This window comes from Manis pentadactyla, chromosome 1, assembly GCF_030020395.1.
Source record: "Manis pentadactyla isolate mManPen7 chromosome 1, mManPen7.hap1, whole genome shotgun sequence".
NCBI lineage: Eukaryota > Metazoa > Chordata > Mammalia > Pholidota > Manidae > Manis > Manis pentadactyla.
In genome coordinates, this window is record NC_080019.1 from 184,121,632 (window position 1) to 184,139,940 (window position 18,309).

The 18,309-nt window shown below is 42.8% G+C and overlaps 1 protein-coding gene across 4 annotated transcripts in view; it reads right to left on the reverse strand.

Annotated features, from left to right (window-relative positions):
* TIAM1 (TIAM Rac1 associated GEF 1) overlaps positions 1–18,309 on the reverse strand; it is a 130,003-nt gene that overhangs the window by 12,458 nt on the left and 99,236 nt on the right. For 3 of the 4 annotated variants that reach the window (XM_057503988.1, XM_057503985.1, XM_036880182.2), the window contains 7 exons: positions 17,333–17,512; positions 16,341–16,409; positions 15,911–16,036; positions 10,964–11,072; positions 7,727–7,906; positions 7,519–7,637; positions 2,512–2,620 (listed from right to left, as the gene is read on the reverse strand). In XM_057503988.1, coding sequence (XP_057359971.1) covers positions 2,512–2,620; positions 7,519–7,637; positions 7,727–7,906; positions 10,964–11,072; positions 15,911–16,036; positions 16,341–16,409; positions 17,333–17,512 — 892 coding nt within the window. The remainder of the gene's footprint in view (positions 1–2,511; positions 2,621–7,518; positions 7,638–7,726; positions 7,907–10,963; positions 11,073–15,910; positions 16,037–16,340; positions 16,410–17,332; positions 17,513–18,309) is intronic. The other variant, XM_057503987.1, reaches the window with a different exon arrangement.

Below are 18,309 nucleotides of genomic sequence, written 5' to 3' on the forward strand. Positions count from 1 at the left end.
CCAGGGCCAGAGTGAGCCTCGGCCTGGGCCTCACCCTCAGGGCTATTCACATTCAACTGACTCCAGGTGATGCCCGTTCCCTCTAGATATGGCCCTGACTCCAAACTCTCTCTATACTCCAAAAGGTGAACACCCAATATCCTTCGAGGCAGAAGCCTGCACACACTGTCCCGTTTTCCTTCAAAGGTGACAGTCACCAACATTAGCACATATCAGCTGTCCTGTGAGTAAACACCGCAGTGCTGGCCTGGCGGCAGGTCCACTTCAGTTTCAGAAGAAAGGGGCACTGCTTCCCAACAGGTTCAAACCATGTTTTAGCCCCTAACTGCCCATTCAGTGGTAATTAACCTGCTACCCTCGCAGCAATTCTTCCTTACTTCAAAGGGCATTTCTAAGGCTGTTCATTCTGCCTGTTTCTTGAAATCACAGCAGGACTGCCAGACCCATCACCTTTAAGGCCTGGGAACCGATGGTCAGCTCGTTATGAGACGACAGCCTGCCTTTACTCTGACCCCTGACTTTGCTCCTTCCCCCTCCTCTTCACCACGACTCCGGAGATGATTTGGAGTGACACCCAGCCTGCCTCCCACCAGAGACCCTTGGGCGAGTCCCCCCCTGTGACCATGGCCCCTGTGGAGTTTGCTGGGGGTGGGGTCCTGGGCGTGGGATGTGTAGCTGCCGCTCACACCCAGGACAGGTGTGGACTCCCCTCCGGTCAACAATCCAGGGGGCAGGGAACAGAGTGAAACACAGCTCGTCCCCCATCCGAGCCTGTGCAGCAAGTGGCACCTACGGCCTAGACCCTCAAGGATGGCATTTTCCTGAACCCTTTACACCACAGGTTGGCAAACTGAGGCCCACCTCCCGTTAGTTTAGGCCCACTAAAACGGGTGCTCATTCGCTGACACACTGTCTACGATGTTTCTTGGCCCTTGAAGCCTAAAATACCTACTGTCAGGCTTTTGCACAGAAAAAGCCTGCCAACCTCTACTTTCTCCCACTCAAATTATTTTCTTTTTCTAAACCTGTTTATTTCTAACTACAGGAAACCTGTAAAATTCAGGAGGTAAAATCCCAATGTTGAATTTTGGAATAGTTCATCTGAAGCCCAGCATAGGAAACAGGCAGATAGATGGTCTGGGTCATTTACTTCAGACTCCTACATCCCCTAAACGACCTACCAAGAGGCATCAGAAAGCGCCCAGACCTCATCAAGAAGAAATCATAATCTTAGAACCACAACTGGTAATGCTGAAAGGAAACAAATATTGTCCCCCCTCCACAAAATAACCACCCCGCGTCTAACAAAAACTTGGCGCATGCCGCCACACTGTAGTGCTCCTTTGTATGTTACAGTCAGTTGACATTCTTCCTGCACACTTCTAGGAGGCTCTGTCATTTTTAATGCCATGCAGCTCCAGCTACAGTGGCTCTTTGAGAATGTTAGGAAGATCAGGATGTTTCCCAAGGAAAGCCAAGTGATCCGAGTATAAAGTCCCACCAACCTTTGTACTCAACACTCTGATTTTAATATCACTAGGATGTTCCATTTGGGAACACATGGTTCAAATGACAGAGGAAAAAAAAAGAGTTCAGGTAAGGAAGCAGTAAGAACACACTCCTCTCCCCAACCCCAGGAAGATAAGGTAAGGTAAGGTAAGAGAATAGAAGTACTCGATTTCCTTTATCTTTGTCCCCATGAATCTTCTAGGGAGAAACTAGGAAAAAACACATGAAAACAAAAGCTTGAACTGTTCATCATTTTATATTCAGCAACAACACTGAGTGCCATGCAAGCATTTCTCCTGCAACAGCGTGCCGTATTTCCTGAACTGTAAATGATTCCCAGGGTGCTAACCCATAGTTTTCCCTCTCAAAAAGCATACTGCAATATGGCCACATGAGATTTCTAATTGCAGCAATTGCATTTACCTGAACCAGTTTATTAAAAAATTTATCATTCATCAACAGCTCTACTTTTGCTAGTGTTAGTCATGCTGTGATTTAGAAGCACTGAGCGACACACCCAGTGGTCCCACAACAGGTCAGCTGAGAACAGATGTCCTGAATCCTCGCATCAAACACAGCAACACAATCTGAGAGAAGGAAAAGGTCTTGGCTTTGGGGTCTCAGAAACAGTTTTGTCTTGATTTCTCACTTCATTTTTTTCCTTGGTTTATTCTTAACCCATTATTGGGAAAAGATATTCGGAGAAGCAGCAGGAGAAGAAAAATCTCTTCCTGCCTGTATGTTTACACCTGGGGTGGACTTGGGCACAGCCATTCCCTCGCTCCTACATAGCTGGGTGGTCACATTGGCCATATTCAACAGGAAGGTTTAGTTTAGTGTTTGTGACATGCTGGTGGCTACAGCAGGAAGACCAGTTCAGATAACTGTAAATAACTATTTTAATAAGCTGTGTGTTGGAAAAGAAATATTCTTATTTTGGAAAATAAGCCAGCCTCCTTCTCTGAGCTCCCCCACCCCCACCAATCCTCCTCTGATACATACCAAAGGCTGCCAATTCAGGTTCCTTTTTCCACTTTCCCAAAGAGGCCGGTGGGTTTGGCCATATGACTGTGGTGTGCAAAAGCAGGTCCCCCATGCTCAGATCTGCAACCTGAAAACCAGGGACAGGACAAATCGTACTGAGTGGTGATATAAACACTCAAATGAATTTTATTTTCATAGCATTTTAAAATTTGGCAGACTGGTGTCAATCCTACTTCATGAAAATACTGTCTCTAAAAACATCTGATCATTTCTTTTTTGTTTGTCTACCAGAATTTTTAGGATAAGGTGGCAAAAGGTACAAATGGGGGATTGAAATTCATGTGCAATAAATCCACCAAAACTGATCTACAAAATTGGTGACACTCTGTGTTCAAATAGAAAGCTTCTCCAGGAAAGACAAATGGTTGTCCTGGACCAAGATCAATCCCAGGAGACTGCAGGCATTTCCACCTGTGAGTTCAAACCCCCTTGGAGGCTGGGCCTTCTGGGAAGCAGTGGAATCAATTATTTCTTCTTCTTCCAGCCCCAAGATATCTCTCACTTTGAGTGAGAAAGCCAACTGAGGAGTTTCAAAGTGCCCATTAAGCATGTGCAGCATGAACCCCTGGCTCTGGGATCCTCGGAAGTCATGAGACCTCATCATATGCCCCTAAAGGTCAAGCACTAAACCGGGTCAGACAGACGAGTGCCTCTTCCTGTTAGAGAGCCATCCAGACATGATGATCGGAGATTCTGCCCACCAGTGTTTGTTTATACCTCACCATAGTCGTGTCTGCTTTTCTCCCTGGAGACCTTGGCCCACGTTCAAGCCCATCAAATTCCCATCCTCACACCCACTCAGCAGCCTCCTCTGAGGTGGGAGGTCACCTAGTCTCTTGGTCTGCTCTCTATGTGAACATGCCAGAGGACAAGACTTTGCAACAATCAGGGTCTAAGGTCCACCCCAATGATAAACACCACAAACTGTTACTAGGTCCTTCTGCAGATATGCCCTCCCGAGCACCCTCCCATTGGCCTCCTGTTTCTCCTCTATGTCCACAGAAATCAAGCCCGAGTCCATGCTTGGCTTCCTCAAGACAGCACTTTGAATATCTAGAAACTTGATGTTGAGTTTCTCAAGGGCAAACGGCCCTGGCCTATTTTGCTGCTTATGATCTGACGGGGTTTCTAGACACAGCAGATGCAAGCGGCTGTCTGCCAAACATGGTGCCGCTTGGCACTGCCCTTCTCAAGCCACTCAGCCAGGGCAGAGTACTTACAGGACACAGTGGTACTGATGCCACTAGAGAGACTGGATCGTTACAGTAATAATTACTCTAGTTATTACTGAGCTGCATTATTATCACTATAGCCAAGGGTAAAAAAATAATTAAACAAACAATTGCATTATTCTGCTTGTATGAGCAACTGCCCAACAACCTTGTGGGTATCAGCTAAAGGAACTATATAGTCTCACCATCCATGCCCCAACACCCACCCAGGAGAGGAGTGGCTACACAGGAGTCAAATGCCCATGTACCGTTCTGGGCCACAGCCTTGGGGATATGGCTTTAAAGGATGATGGGGTCGATCAGCACCCAAACTCTACCTCCTCCCTCTATCAGAATTAAATATCTACACCTTACGCTCTGTGATTTTTTTAGCACCTTCTCCTAGCTGAGACCAAGCCCTGCTAACTTTGGACTTGGCCATGTGCCTTTGGCCGTGGACTTGGCATACAAGTTTCTACCAGCCGTGTTGAGCTTCCTCCTTCCAGCATGGAGAGGACACGCCCAAGACAGCCACTGCTTCTCCAGCTGGGATCCCAGAAGGGAGTAACGTGGAGCACACCTGAGCCCTGGGCTCTGAGCTCACCAAGAGAAACCGAAGAGCAGCTGACACACACACCTGTGTGTGAAATAAATGTTTGTTGCAGTGAACGCTATGATTTTGTAGTCTCTATTACACAATAAAAGCAGGCTGACAAAAAATAAGGGTGAGAGCTGTTCCCTCTGGCAAACAGCCTCTCCCCTGGCCTTCCATTGGTCCCCTTTGGAGTCTTCCATCCAACCGCCAGGACTGAGTTCCAGGGATAGACTTCTACCCTAACAAGGACGGACTCCTGCTGAGCCAGGTTTTCTGGCCCTCCCTCCAAGAGGAAATACTCTCTTTGGCCTTTTCTTCCTCCTATGCAAGCCAGCCTAACTCCCTAGAGTTTAACATGGGGGAGGAAGTCGAAGGCCCAGCTGCACCATAGGATGTTTCTTTGCCAGCTTTGTTCTCTGTGAACATACCTGCCTTCAGCAAGACCTCCTGAGGAAAGTGGGTTGATGACAGGATCAGGTGCCCCATGTCCCTGGAATGTCACCATTTCAATATATTCCTACCATTCCCAGCAAATACTGAGAAATGTTCCTATTCCTAACTATTCACAAACCGTTCATAAATCCACTGTAGGTTTATAGTGGATATTGTCATTTAAAGGGAACTCCAATGATCAGAAATCACCTTTGTGACAATCAGGACAACTTGTATACCCCCAGCTGCCTGCCTCTTTAAGTTCCTGTGGTTGTTCCAAAATAAGCTGCAGGCAGTGTTATGGATTTGTAACTGGTCTTGGCACAGAGCATACCATTTCCCCAGCACCCTTCTCCCTAGGGTTTTATGTTTGTGGAATCAAGACCATTCCATCCTTTCCAGTTTGAAGACCATTCTCCTCAACAGAAGAAAAAGAGATGCAATAGAATGTGACTCCTTTCCCTTGAGTGATCAACTGTCTTTGGCTGTTATACCTCTGGCCCCTTTTCGGGCCTATTTCTTTCCTATTCTTTTAATGCTAAAATGTAATCCTTTCTGGCTTTCTTTGGCACCTTTTCCAAAGAAAAGGTGGGCTTTGGACATCCTAATACTGACATAGGATTTTCCTGCTTCTTAATGCTGGTATGCAGTCAAATACCTCTCTTATCTTTCATATATATATATATATTTTTTTACGAAGTCTCAGCTCACAAAAGACTACTTTGTATAGCACTGTATCTCTTTATTCCTCGCTGGGAAGATTTCTTACTTGATTGCCAGTGTCATTTTAGAGGACAGGCAGTTTCACCAAAGTCATATTCCCTTCTATAGTCTCTGACTTTTGAATCATATTCATCTTTTTTTCTAAATTCTTTGCAATTCACCGTCCACATCACCTTCTAGTCTTTATTTAGTATAATGGTGCTGTGCTCCCAAGATTATTAAAATCCAAAAAATTAATTTTACATACAATGAAAAGTATAATGAAATATAATGAAAATGTTCATTCCCATGACCCGATAAAACTCACTCCAGACAAAATGAAATAAACTAAAATACAGGGGTGGAGGTAAAGTCTTAAAATCCAAATGTTTGCAGTGCTTATTAGCCACAGTACTCAATAAATGAAACCAAAAGAATTGCCCAATGATAGGAATTAACTAAAAAAGTGTCATACTACACAATAATTTAAGTGATTCTTTTGAGTATTTTAAAATAACAGGAAGATGCTGCTTAATATTAAAAAAACATAAAATATAATTTTTCGAGCATATACATATAATTTTTTACAAATAAAAATAAACATCCAAACACTAAGAGCATTTAAGCTCCATGTTTTGAGATAAGGGAGAGTTTTTTTCTTGCCTTATTCTCCATTTAGTAAGCATGTTTTTCTTATGATAAAAGTTTTACAAGAAAACAAGAACTAAATCCAGAGTTACCTCTTTTCTATATGTGGATTGATTAAATTATCTGCAGAGGAGACTGAAAATATTCTGCTTTGCTGGTAATGTCACATAGAAAAAGTAAATTGTGTTTCAGTGAGAACTATGCATCCTCTAGAGCATACCCGCCTGGGCTATCAGATGCCAACACCGTGCAGCTCTTTATAAGGTGTGGGTAACGGATAAACATGGAAATGCTGGCAGTCTGCTCGGGACCTGTCTTCCACTATAGAAAAACCAGTTTGTCTCCATTTAGAAATCATCTCCACATTTCTTCCCTTCCTACATACACCTGTGCTGTTTTGACTTTACCACTGAATTGTTACCACATCTGCCTGGTTCCCTCAGATCATCTGAGTAAATTAAGTTCCTTCATATGTGGTCGTTTTTACATCATCATGAGATGTCATGATTTTACCTCGTCCTAAGAATTACCTTCCAACAGTCTGAAAACTTGTTTCCCTAAGGACATAAAAATAAACCTGTATTCCAACCCTTTATACCTGTCAAGATAAGGCTGTTTTCTCTGTCTAGACTAAGCAGCCGGGCTCTGCCCCACCCCAGCCTCTTGCCTTTTTAACCGTCCTTCCAATCTTCATGTTCCCTCTCAGCTTTGTTGGTTTATCTTTTTTGAAGCAGAACGCAAAGCCAAGGACAACATTCCAGGTGAGTATACAGAGGCATCGATGAATATTATTACTAACATACGCTTCTGATCTCAGTATTCTTGGCGCTTTTATTCCCATACGCTCTTATTGACTCAGGCATGTACAGTTCAGCCTGTTTTTCTCAGTTCCTGTCACTGATTCGTTCCAGTAGGCTTTCAGGTAGAATTAGGAAACAGATTCAGAGTCATCTGCAGCTTCCATTCATTCAGCAAGCATTTACTGAGCACCTACCACACCCCGGGATTGTTCTGATTTCTGGGGCTACAGCCTAGGCCTTCGGCGGTGCTTATGGAAACGGTACCGATACGGCAAGAAAAGTTTACTCTCACACTTTGAGACCGAAACCAGAGATCCCGAGAGTGAAGAGGTGGGAATCAGGAACCACATATTTTTAAGTATTAAAGAAATAATATTAAGAATTAAAGAAATGCATTAAGAAATAATTCAGCTGAGGAAGAAAATTCACATCGTATCCTTGGAATAAAGGGTAAAAAAGATCCACCAACTAGACCCATATCTTTGTAGCTGTTTTACTTACAAATAACACCTTAAAAAAATAATCAAACCAACCCAGCTTCACTGACAGGTGTCCTGACCAGAAAGAGGGTCCTTACCTCTTTCTTCTCACCAGTCTGTTCAGCGATTAGCTGGTCGAACACGGCCCCAAATTCTTCATGAATTTTCTGCATCTCGTTGATATGACTCGCCACCTTGTTCATGGTCTTGATGGCCACTAGGAGAAAACAGGTGGTGCGATGCAAACCCTAGACGGCCGCGGAGCCACGAGCAAGGGGCGGGGCACTTCGGGGGCCCGGGGCTCACCGTCCAGATGGTAGTGCTCCTCGCTCTCCGCGTCCGTCAGAGCAAACAGCTCCTTCAGCAGAAGCGGGTACTTGAGGATCCTCTGGATGGGCTTGATGAGGTAAGACTCGAGAGTGGACGAGTGCTGCCGTCGCGGGTTCTGGGCGTCCAGGAACGCCTTGAAGGCTGGGTCCGTCCTGGCTGGGAGAGTTTGAACTACGCTGTCAGAGCGGGAGGCCGGGGGGACCCCTTCTCACAGCCCCGCCCACTTACTCCAGGGCGCCTTCCCACGGGGCTCAGCGGAGCGCGGGGTGCCAGAGGAAGGAGGGCGGGGCGGCGCCCGGGGAAAAATGAAGGGCCTGTCAGTTAGGCTCGTGTGTCTGTTTATTCGGGGGAATAACAGGGTTTGAGTTGAGGGATCATGGGGTTAGTAAGTCCTAAACACTTGGATTTTTCAGGGGCCGCTGCTTGTCCTCCTTGCATGAAGAATGCCTCCTTATTCTGGTATTCTGACATCTGGGGCCTTTCAGACCGTGGGGGGACTGCCCCCGCCCTGGCAAGCCAGTTCCTGAGGAGAGTACTGACCCGGGAGCAGGCGTTTCACATGGAAACCAACCCCGCAGAGCCCCTCACACCCCTACCCCCTCTGTGGGGCTCTCACACTGGCGCTAACGGCCTCAGGGCCAGGACCGGTCAACCCGGGACAGCCCCTACACCCCAGAGCCTGCTCAGATTATTCTCGGCAGCCAGTCCGAGGCCGGCTTACCCTGCGTTGCCCATTCCTTCTCACAGAAACCACAGTAAAGGCTCCTGCCCACGTCTTCCCCTCACTCCCTCTGCCCCTGACGGGCCCTGGTGCGGAGGCGCTTCCTCGTGGGGCCCCGTGTGGCGGCCCCTCCTCCTGGGGTTCACGGGTGACAAACTGTGTTTTCCATGGCAGTCATCCCCCGATGTATTAGCCTCACCACGTCTGAATAACACAAAGCCTACATCTTAAACACTCCTTATCCTGGTTTTCCTAATGTTTCAAGCATTTCATTGCTGGCACAATCTCTTTTGAGAAAAGGCAGGAGAAAAACACCAGCAGCACCTTGCAGCTGTGGTAAGAGGAGCAGGGCTGGTTCTCCCACAGTGGAAGCCTTGTAAGATCTGTTTTATGTTAGTTAATTCAGGGCTACCAGCTATTAGCATCCCAGGGCAGGCCCTGCTGCCCAGGCCCGTGGCTCCCTCCAAAGGGAACATACATCCGACCTCACATAACCCAGAAGTACTCTCCTCCCCAGCTGGGCTCCCGCCTGCGTCCTGGCTGGGCTGAGAAGCACCTCTGGGGAGCTGGGGTCCCCAGACAAACAGAGGTACCTGCTGCTGGACAGTTAGAAGACAAGATTAATGTCTTCTAGGTGCAAAGACATAGTGGCCAGGGAGTCTGAACTTAAGGCAGAAAATGTAAAGGAAGGACAACATATCAAGCTAACCTAACAGAGGACACACATTTTTAAAAAAAACTTCTGGTAACAATGTACTTCCATCTCTAGCATTTAGGAATGTAAACTAAGACCCAGAAGATGCTTAAGAGGGCATCATGAAATTTTAAAATATTCTTTATCATTACTGGATTCGACCACCATTTCTCTTTCTTCCAAAAAACAAATCCAAGGAGAGCGAGGACTCTGGCATGAGTGGTCTGTGTGTGGGGGGAAGCAAGGCCAGCCGAGTGCCAATGTACGAGGAAGCTGTGGCTTCCACAGGACAGCACAAGCCTCAGTTGTGTCTTGAAGGGGCCTAGGAATCTCCCCCAAATCCTCAAGTCCAAAAATATGGCCATGGGCATTTCATGTCAGGACAAAAGAGGGCACAGTTCTCGATCTTTGTGATCCACCAGAGTGCCCCTCCCATCCACCCCAGCTGTGAGTCTGTTAAGATTCATCAATGGGCACTTGATGTTCTCCAAGAGTTCTCTTCACCCTCTTGGCACATTTGGGATGGAAAATGTAGGTCATACCTACTGTTTTAGCAGATAGTTTTGAAAGACAGGATAATATTTTTCAGGTACAAAAATGTTACTGAATTAAGAAAAATCCTCAGTGGCAGAATTTAATCTATTTGAACGAGTAAAAACAAATTGCTCTATGGACTATAATGACTAAATAATTTAACAGTAGAGCAAAGCACTCTAGAACTGTTACATTAACAATCTCGTAACAATTAGCATTGTTAAAGTTTAAACACACACACACACACACACACACACAAAACTATAGGACCAATACGGCACATATGAAAACACAGTCTAGGTGAGAATATAGCATAGGTCAGACAGCATGACAAAGAAATTCCCAGGTTCACGTTAAATCTTTGTGCTGAGCGAGAACTCTACTGCATTGACTATCTCTACCATTAAGTATGTCATCTGGGGCAGGCTCTTTTTTATCTAGAGACCTGCATGTACTAATATTTTACATAATAGGTTTTAAATGAAGTCAAGTCATTCTCTTTTGGCAGCAAAGTATTAACTTGTGTGAATTATTTACATATTCAGGGACTAGATGGGCAACTGTTTATCTGACTGCTGCAGTGAAGGATTAAGGAAAAGCAGCCTGATTTCCAGAGATTCCTTGAAATCAAACTTTCTGTTGGTTACACTGTTTACCAAGAAACTTTTCCTTAATCCTCTTACCTATCACCAACAACCACGTGCTGAACTATGGAAATAAAAATGACTTTCTAGAGACTCTCAGAATGGTCCAGCATCTTCCCAGAACACTAACAAAAAGGAGCTGGCCATAAAAATTCCACTGTGCTCTGTGCAAAATATAATTGCAACTTGAGCAACTTTCATGAAAAATCGAAACATCTTTAGTAATGATGGTGGCTATCATCATACAGCTAGAAACAAAATAGGTAAGAGAAAGATGAAAGTCTACAAAACAGGTGTATATGAAATGTGGTAGGTTATAATGAAGTTAATGAAAGAGGAATAAAACAGGGAATCCCTAAACCCCCTGTGTTTTGCATAATTGCAAAATGACCCATCAATTCTGGCCCCAAATAGCTGAGTCAAAACTTTAATTCACCAAACTGTTCACTGAAGCTACTTAATGCATTTTATTACTCAGTACCCATATTTGTGGCTTGTTGGAACATCTGTTTGGCACATCAATGACTCTAGATTTCTGGCCAAAGTCCCCAACTACATGCACACACATAAATGTGAATCAGTAATTGACATGCCCACCTGCCAGTCCTCATGGGCCTTACCTTTCACCAGGACCTTGGGGACCTTCGTGTGGCTGGCGCAGAAGGCACTGTAGAGCTTGAAGCGGTCAGCATAATACAGAAAGGATCCCCCCAGAGAAAACAGCACTTTCTGGGTTTGATCAGAAAAACACAGTTAGTTCCTTTTCCTCCTCATCTGGAAACATCAGCAAGATGCAGCAGGGGCACATGGGCCATCCTCCCCACAAATCAGCATCAGTCACAGCCTTTCTCTGCTTGTGTTCAGCCAGAAACTGCCCATCAGAAAGTAGGTGGGCTTACAGGTTTGTGTAACAGATGCTGCATTTGGCCTTCTCTGTAACTACAGTGGTGATGTCACTGGTTTTTCAGGCCTGTGTCTTTAAATGACCTATCTGGAATGTTTGAATGTTAACGAGCAAATGTACATGGCATTCTGGAAAAAGTAGAAATCTCCTGAAATCTGAGTCTCATTGGCACCTGCTGGGAGGCAGAAAATGTATGCACCCCTAAAAATAGAAAACACATTCCCCTGATCACTAACTCCTCTATCACCATTCTCTCTACTTGTAGGGAGCAGACGAGAACGTAAGAATCACACTTAGTAGAAAAAAACCAGCTCAACTATGGGAATTAGGTGTCATCTTCCCAGCCCATACGCTCTGCCCCAAGGAGATTGAAACTCGGTAGAAGCCTTCTCTATAAGGCATTTAATACACCTGAAGAGGGAAACTTCTTATCCTACACATTTTATCTAACTATACATATACACATATGAAACAAGTCTCAGAAAAATATCTCCTAAGTTTCACCTTGATCTAGTCTTGTTCAGAGAGAAAGGTATTCCTTATTCAGCCTTAGAATTAAAAGTTAAGTTCCAAGCAAAAGTGAGTTTTGGATTTGAATGATAAATTGAGTTCCCAATGTACAATTTATCTAATAAACAAAACAGAGAATTCAGATAGACTGTCTACTAATGACAAGTTTATTTTGAACCACACCTATTGGTAATTAGAGGCCTAAATGTGTTTCCTACATGTTCTACTTCTTCTCTTTTACTTTTCAAGCCCCAAGCCCCCAAGGCTCACTGTCCTGACTCAGAGGGTACCCAGTACAGTCTGACTCTATACGTATAGTTATTCTTTGTGCCAGAGTTAATAAATGAAGAAGAAAAGTTGTGGAAGAAAAAGATCTAAATTAACCCCTCACTTTCACCCAGTTGTGTCATTCACTTGCTTAACTTAGCATTTATTATTTAATAAAATATAATTTATATAATAATTTATTCTTCTGGCCTTAAAAAATGATCTCAGGGCACAAAGTGTGCACAAGTATGAGTGGTTCCTACATTAAGACTGCATTTCCCCCAAGTTTCTCTTCTGTAGGACTTCATAGAGCCTCTCTTTGGCTAATGGACATTGTAAAATTCCAAGAGGAAATTTTATCAAAAGTTATTTGATCTCAGAACTAATTATTTTTTTCCTAATATACTGCCTTAAGAATAGTGTTCTATGATACACAGTTTAAATGTCTTAACAAGTTTTCATATGTTTGGCCAAATACACAATCAGGATTTAAACAGAGCAGCAATGGTGGAAACCGAGAGCAATAAGGTTTGGGAGAGAACACTGATTATCCAGGAGTCAACTCAGAGGAGCTGAAGAGGAGCCCCCGGGCCATGAATATTCAATGTGCACCTGTTGTCTTGCCTCGTCAGATTTTGTAATAAACCAGTAAAGTGCAAGTCAGGGAAGAGGGTCCCAGTGACTGCTTAGAGTGAACTTGGTAAAAGAATCAAACACCAATCCCTCCCTAAACCAACTGCTCATAGTGCAGCCATGTTCATATCACAGTGCTATGAACCACAGTCTCTTTAAGTGGTTAACTGGACTGAAACTCAAGAAGCAGCCCCACAGCAAGAGCCTGGTGAATGAGTATAACTGAGGTGAGATAGTTTAGATTAAAACCAAGTGTTTTCAAGTATGGCCATATTCATTTTCATTATACTCCTGCATTAATCAACTCTTTTGATTAGCTACAGACTCTTGGCCCTTATCATGGGTTCCGATTGTCCCCCTAAGTAATTCACTAATTTAGAAAAATATATATATCATTACAAACAGAAACCAATAAACGGAAGTATTTTTCAAATGGAGAACCACCCCAAAGGGGAAGAAAATGAACTAACCCCAGCAATATTTGAACACAAAAAAGTAAACTATCTGCAGTATTTAGGGCTAAAGGGATATTTATGCCTACAATTTACTCTTAAATGGTTCAGGGAAAATAATTATATCCTGCACAGACATAGACACATGCACACATATAGGCAGGAGACCGGAAGGGAGGGGCAGGGTAAAGCAATATGCTCAAGTGTTCAGGGTGTCCAGGAATTCTTTCTACTGTTCTTGCAACCTTTCTGTAAATCTAAAGTTATATCTAAAAACACACAGTTGATTCTTGAACAACACAGGTTGGAACTGTGCAGATACATTTATACACCGATTTTCAAAAATAAATACATTGGAACTTTTTTTTGGAAATTTGCGACTGTTTGAAAACATTTTCTTTTTTCTAGCTTATTTTATTGTAAGAAAAAGAATACTTTATTATAAGAAAGTAATACAATAAAGTAAGCTAGAGAACATTACGTGTTACAATGTATATGTGTATAATGTTACAATACATAACAGTAAAATAAGTGTTAATCAACTGTTCATGCAATTGGTAAGGCTTCCAGTCAACAGTTGGCTATTAGTTGATCAGTTTTGGGGGAGTCAAAAGTTATACATGGAGTTTTGACTGTGTAGGACAGCACCCTTAACCCCAATGTTGTTCAAGTATCAATTGTATATAATAACATATAATTATATAATCATGTATTTAACTGGCTCTGTATGTGTGTATTTATTCTAAATAGTTTCTCTCACAGAAGCACTGTAAAGCGATGGCATAAAAAACTCACATTGAGGTAGAAGGGGTAGTCTTCATCTCAATTCTTAAACTTGTCTACTAACATTACAGAGCCAGATTTCTGCAAGTATCAGAAATGAGTCAAAGTGTACAGTGGCCCACACATACATGGACAACTGAACCCAAGTTCACCATAACTCCAAAGTTAGTTCAGTGGAAAAGGATAAAAGGATAGTTTATTTCAATGAATAGTGCTAGAAAATTTAGACATTTATACGCAAAAAATATACCTCAGACCATAACAAATTTAATTCAAAATGACCAGAGACCTAAACATAAATGCAAACTACAAAACTTCTGAGAGAAATAAGGAGAGAATCTTTATGACCCTGGTTTAGGCAAAGCTTTCACAGACATGACACCAAAAGTATAGCTCAAAAAAGGAAAAACTTGAAAAACGACACTTAAGCAAAATTTAAAACTTCAGATCTTTGAGAGACACTGTATGACAGGAAAAAATACTTAACAAATCATAGATCTGGAAAAGGACTCATTCAAAATATATAAAGAACTCTAGACACTCATTTGTAAGAAACACATAACCCAATAAAACTAATGGGCAAATGATTTGAATAGACACTGCACCAAAGAAGATATATTGAAACCAATTAACACATAAAAATATGCTCAGTGTCATGTCATCAGGGAAATTAAAATTAAAGCCACAAAGAGGTGCCAATACATACCTGTTAAGATGGCTAAATTAAAAAGTGTGACCATGGCCTCCCCATCAGAGTGAGGAAAAACTGCTGGTGGGAATGTCCACTGGCACAACCACTTAGGAAAACAGCTTGGCAGTGTCTTAAAAGTTAAACATACATATACTACATGATCCAACCAGGCCACATCCAGGTGTTCATCCAAGAGAAAGGAAAGCATGTGTGCACACTAGAACTTGGACATCACTGTTCACAGTAGCTTTATTTATAATCGCTCCGAACTGGAAACAACCCAAATGCCCAAGAAAGGTGAGAAGATAACAAAGCATGGACGTCCCCGTGATGGAATTCTACTCAGCGATAAAAAAGGACAAGTGAGCAATGTATGCAGCAACATGGATGGGGCTCAGTGAAATTACACTGAGTCGAGGATGCATAAAAAAGGTGATATGCTTATGAGTCCACTCATATCAAATTCCAGAATGCGAACTATCTATGGTAACAGAAAGCATGGTTGCCTGTGGCTGAGAGGCAGTGAGGGGCACAAGAGAGGAATCACAATATGAGCAGGAAAAAACATTCAGGGCTGATGATATGTTCACTATTTCAATTGTGGAGATGGCTTGACAGGTATATACATAGGCCAAAACTCACCAATTGTACACTGTATATATGTGTGGTGTACTGTATGTCAATTACACCTTAAGCTATTTTTTAAAAGTGTATGAGGGTGACATGTAAGCCAACACCACTGTGCATGAATCAATGAGCTTTGTTGACTGGAAGTGCTGCATAGGAAATCTCTGGAATAAAGAAAAGCTAACCAAGGAGGAGGAAATTAGTATAAGCATCCTCAGTAAGGTACTAGTCATAAATCTTCATTAGGGCTACAAGGACACTATGTGCTGGAAGATTGTCTTCCTCCTGGATAATGATAAGCATTTCCATTAAGCAAAATTTCCCAGAACAGGATGAATTAATGTGTTTACTGGAAAACCAAAGGTGCTAATCTAATTTGTTAATAGCAAGTGTTACAGGCCATCACATAAACAGAACAGAAGGTGTGTACATCCTGAATAGTGGAAGCTAGCTAAACCAGTTTGATACAGGTTGATGGTATTGGTTTTACCTTAGCCAGACAAGCATGGCACAGTTCCCCCTTGGGCCCTCTGTAGGAACTGACCCCACTGGTGGTCTAAGGAAGACAATACCTACACAACTTACCCAAGAGAGCAGAATGCCTCCTACCATGTGTTATCAGGAGAGTCAACTTGACCTACAGGGTAGCCCACCCATGGCATTAGCAGGCAGCCTGACACCACTTGTGCATGAGACTTACCTTAAATTGATCCACTTTCTCAAGCTTTTCCAAATCAGGTACCAGTCTTACTCCATCTTCTAGAGTTTTAAGGAATTCTACTTGAAACTCTACCATTTCCGTTAAATTTCCAAAGAGTACATCGAGCTGGAAAATGAAAAAGAATTAAACCACCTTATATTTCATTAATGTTCAGAAACTTTATTTACTTCTGATTTCAATGTTTTACTATCAATACTTCTTAAGATAATGCTCCCACCACCAGAGGGTGGGGACAACTCCCTACTTTCCCAAAGCATGCCAAGAGCTTAATAGGCCATAATTTGACCTTATTTACTATAATGAAATGGATTCAAAATGCTTCCAGTATTGTGTGTGTCCCCACTCCTTCCTCGTCACCAAGTCCAACTGCAGTGTGACCCTCACAGAGTTAAGACAATTTCCACCATACCTCATCCTGAGTGAGAAAAGTTTCTTTTTGAAGAGGTTTTAGGTATCTCTCCATGAGACAGTTTAAGTCCTAAGGATTGAAAGGAAACCTCATTAGCACATCTAAAGAGATGTTTATAAAGAATCTAAAAGAGAAAAAACAGATTATGTCCCAAATGCTATAGTCACAGTCTTTAGGTCATTAAGGTAGGTCCCTTCAGGAGCGGACCAACCTTTTCTGTAACTATTCCAGCCTTGGCAGGCCATACAGTCTCTGTCACAACTACTGAACTGCTGCTGTAATAGGAAAGCATCATAGACAACACAAAAATGAATGAGTGTGGCTGTGTTCCAATAAAACTTTATTTGTAAAAACAATCAGAGGATCAGATTTGGCCTGAGAGGGTCATAATTTGCTGACTTCTATTTAAAGATGAAAATAGATCATTAAAAATAGATCACACTGTTGTAACATGTAACTAAGTATGTATTATAGGAATATATAATTATTTCAGTTACAGGAATATATTATAAATTATAATTCTCAATAATTATGAATTATGCAGGAATAAATTACATAGTTATAGGAATGTAACTAAATATCAAAACAAGTGATAATACAATGAAAATGGAGCTGACAGCCTTCTGCCTACACTTAGGATTTGAAGATAATGTCCTTACACTTTTCAAAAACTAAATTCACTTCTAGTATTAGCTCAACAACATATTTAGAAAGGTCAAAACAATCACTTAATATTCACCATCACCTCCTTTCTCAGTCAACTGATCAATGATACATATCAAGGACTTGTGTAAGAATTGGCGTGCTTCCTTAAAGTGCAAAAGATCCAAACATTCAGGATAAAGGCCAAATGCCACAGGAGACCCAGATGTTCCTCATTACCATGATTTGGCTTTGTTGTTACTGACAAACAGTATAAACACACAGCGTCCCTCCCTTTAGAAGGAGGGAAGCAGGCCCTGCAGGAGGTGGGGCAGGAGAACAAGACGTACTTTCACGTAGGTGCGCTCTGTCTCCAGGAGCTCACAGATCACCTTGCGCAGCTTGTCCGCGTCCGTGAGCTGTCTCATGGCGGCCAGCTGAGGCCCGGAGGGGTCCTGAGGAGATGCGCTCGAATCACAGGGGTTCATCTCATGCAGACTGCGGCAAAATGCGGCCACCTGTTCCGTACTCTTCAGAGCACAGTTGAAAAGCCAAGGCAGACAAAGTTATCCTCAGGAGAGAGACCCGTCTCACATCTGTTCCACGTAAAAGTGTTCTTACCTGGTTAATGAAGTGCCGCACATGAATGACATCTCTCTTTCCCCCAAACTGCTCCATACAAAGGAGAGCTCACTGAAAGCTCAAAATAACCAGTACAAGAGATAGCATATACGGGGTACCCACCACAGACCAGGCACTGGTCTGATATATTTAATCCCCCCACATGGTAAGTAAGGGCTATTATCAATCCTATATAACTGTTGAGACAACAGAGGTCCAGAGAGGTTAAGTAACTCATCCAAGATTGCACAGCTCAAAAGTGGCAGAGCTAGGATTTGACCCAGACAGTACAGCTCAAAGCCTGTGTTCCCCACCACTTTGCAAGAAGCTTACAAAGGAAAAGATGGAGATACAGAGAAATTAAGTGCCTTTCACACAAAATACAATGCTAATTAATTATCAGACCCCAGTTAAGTGCACTATATATACACTTTACAATGCTGGAAGATAAATTTACAAGCTCTTCCTGGCTCTGCTAAAAGTCAACACTGAGGCAACTTTCTAGATAATGACAGATACCCATATTAAAAAAAAGTATCAATAAGAGAGTCCAGTCTCCACCTAACCTCTGTCTGGGATGAATCAGGGGGAAGGTTGCATTCTAGGATTCTGAAATAAACCTCCCAATGCCCAGGGCACCAGCCAGAATCTCCAGGACAGGAATGCACAAGTGTATTGTTTAGAGTTCGCCGTGGAATGAGTTCAG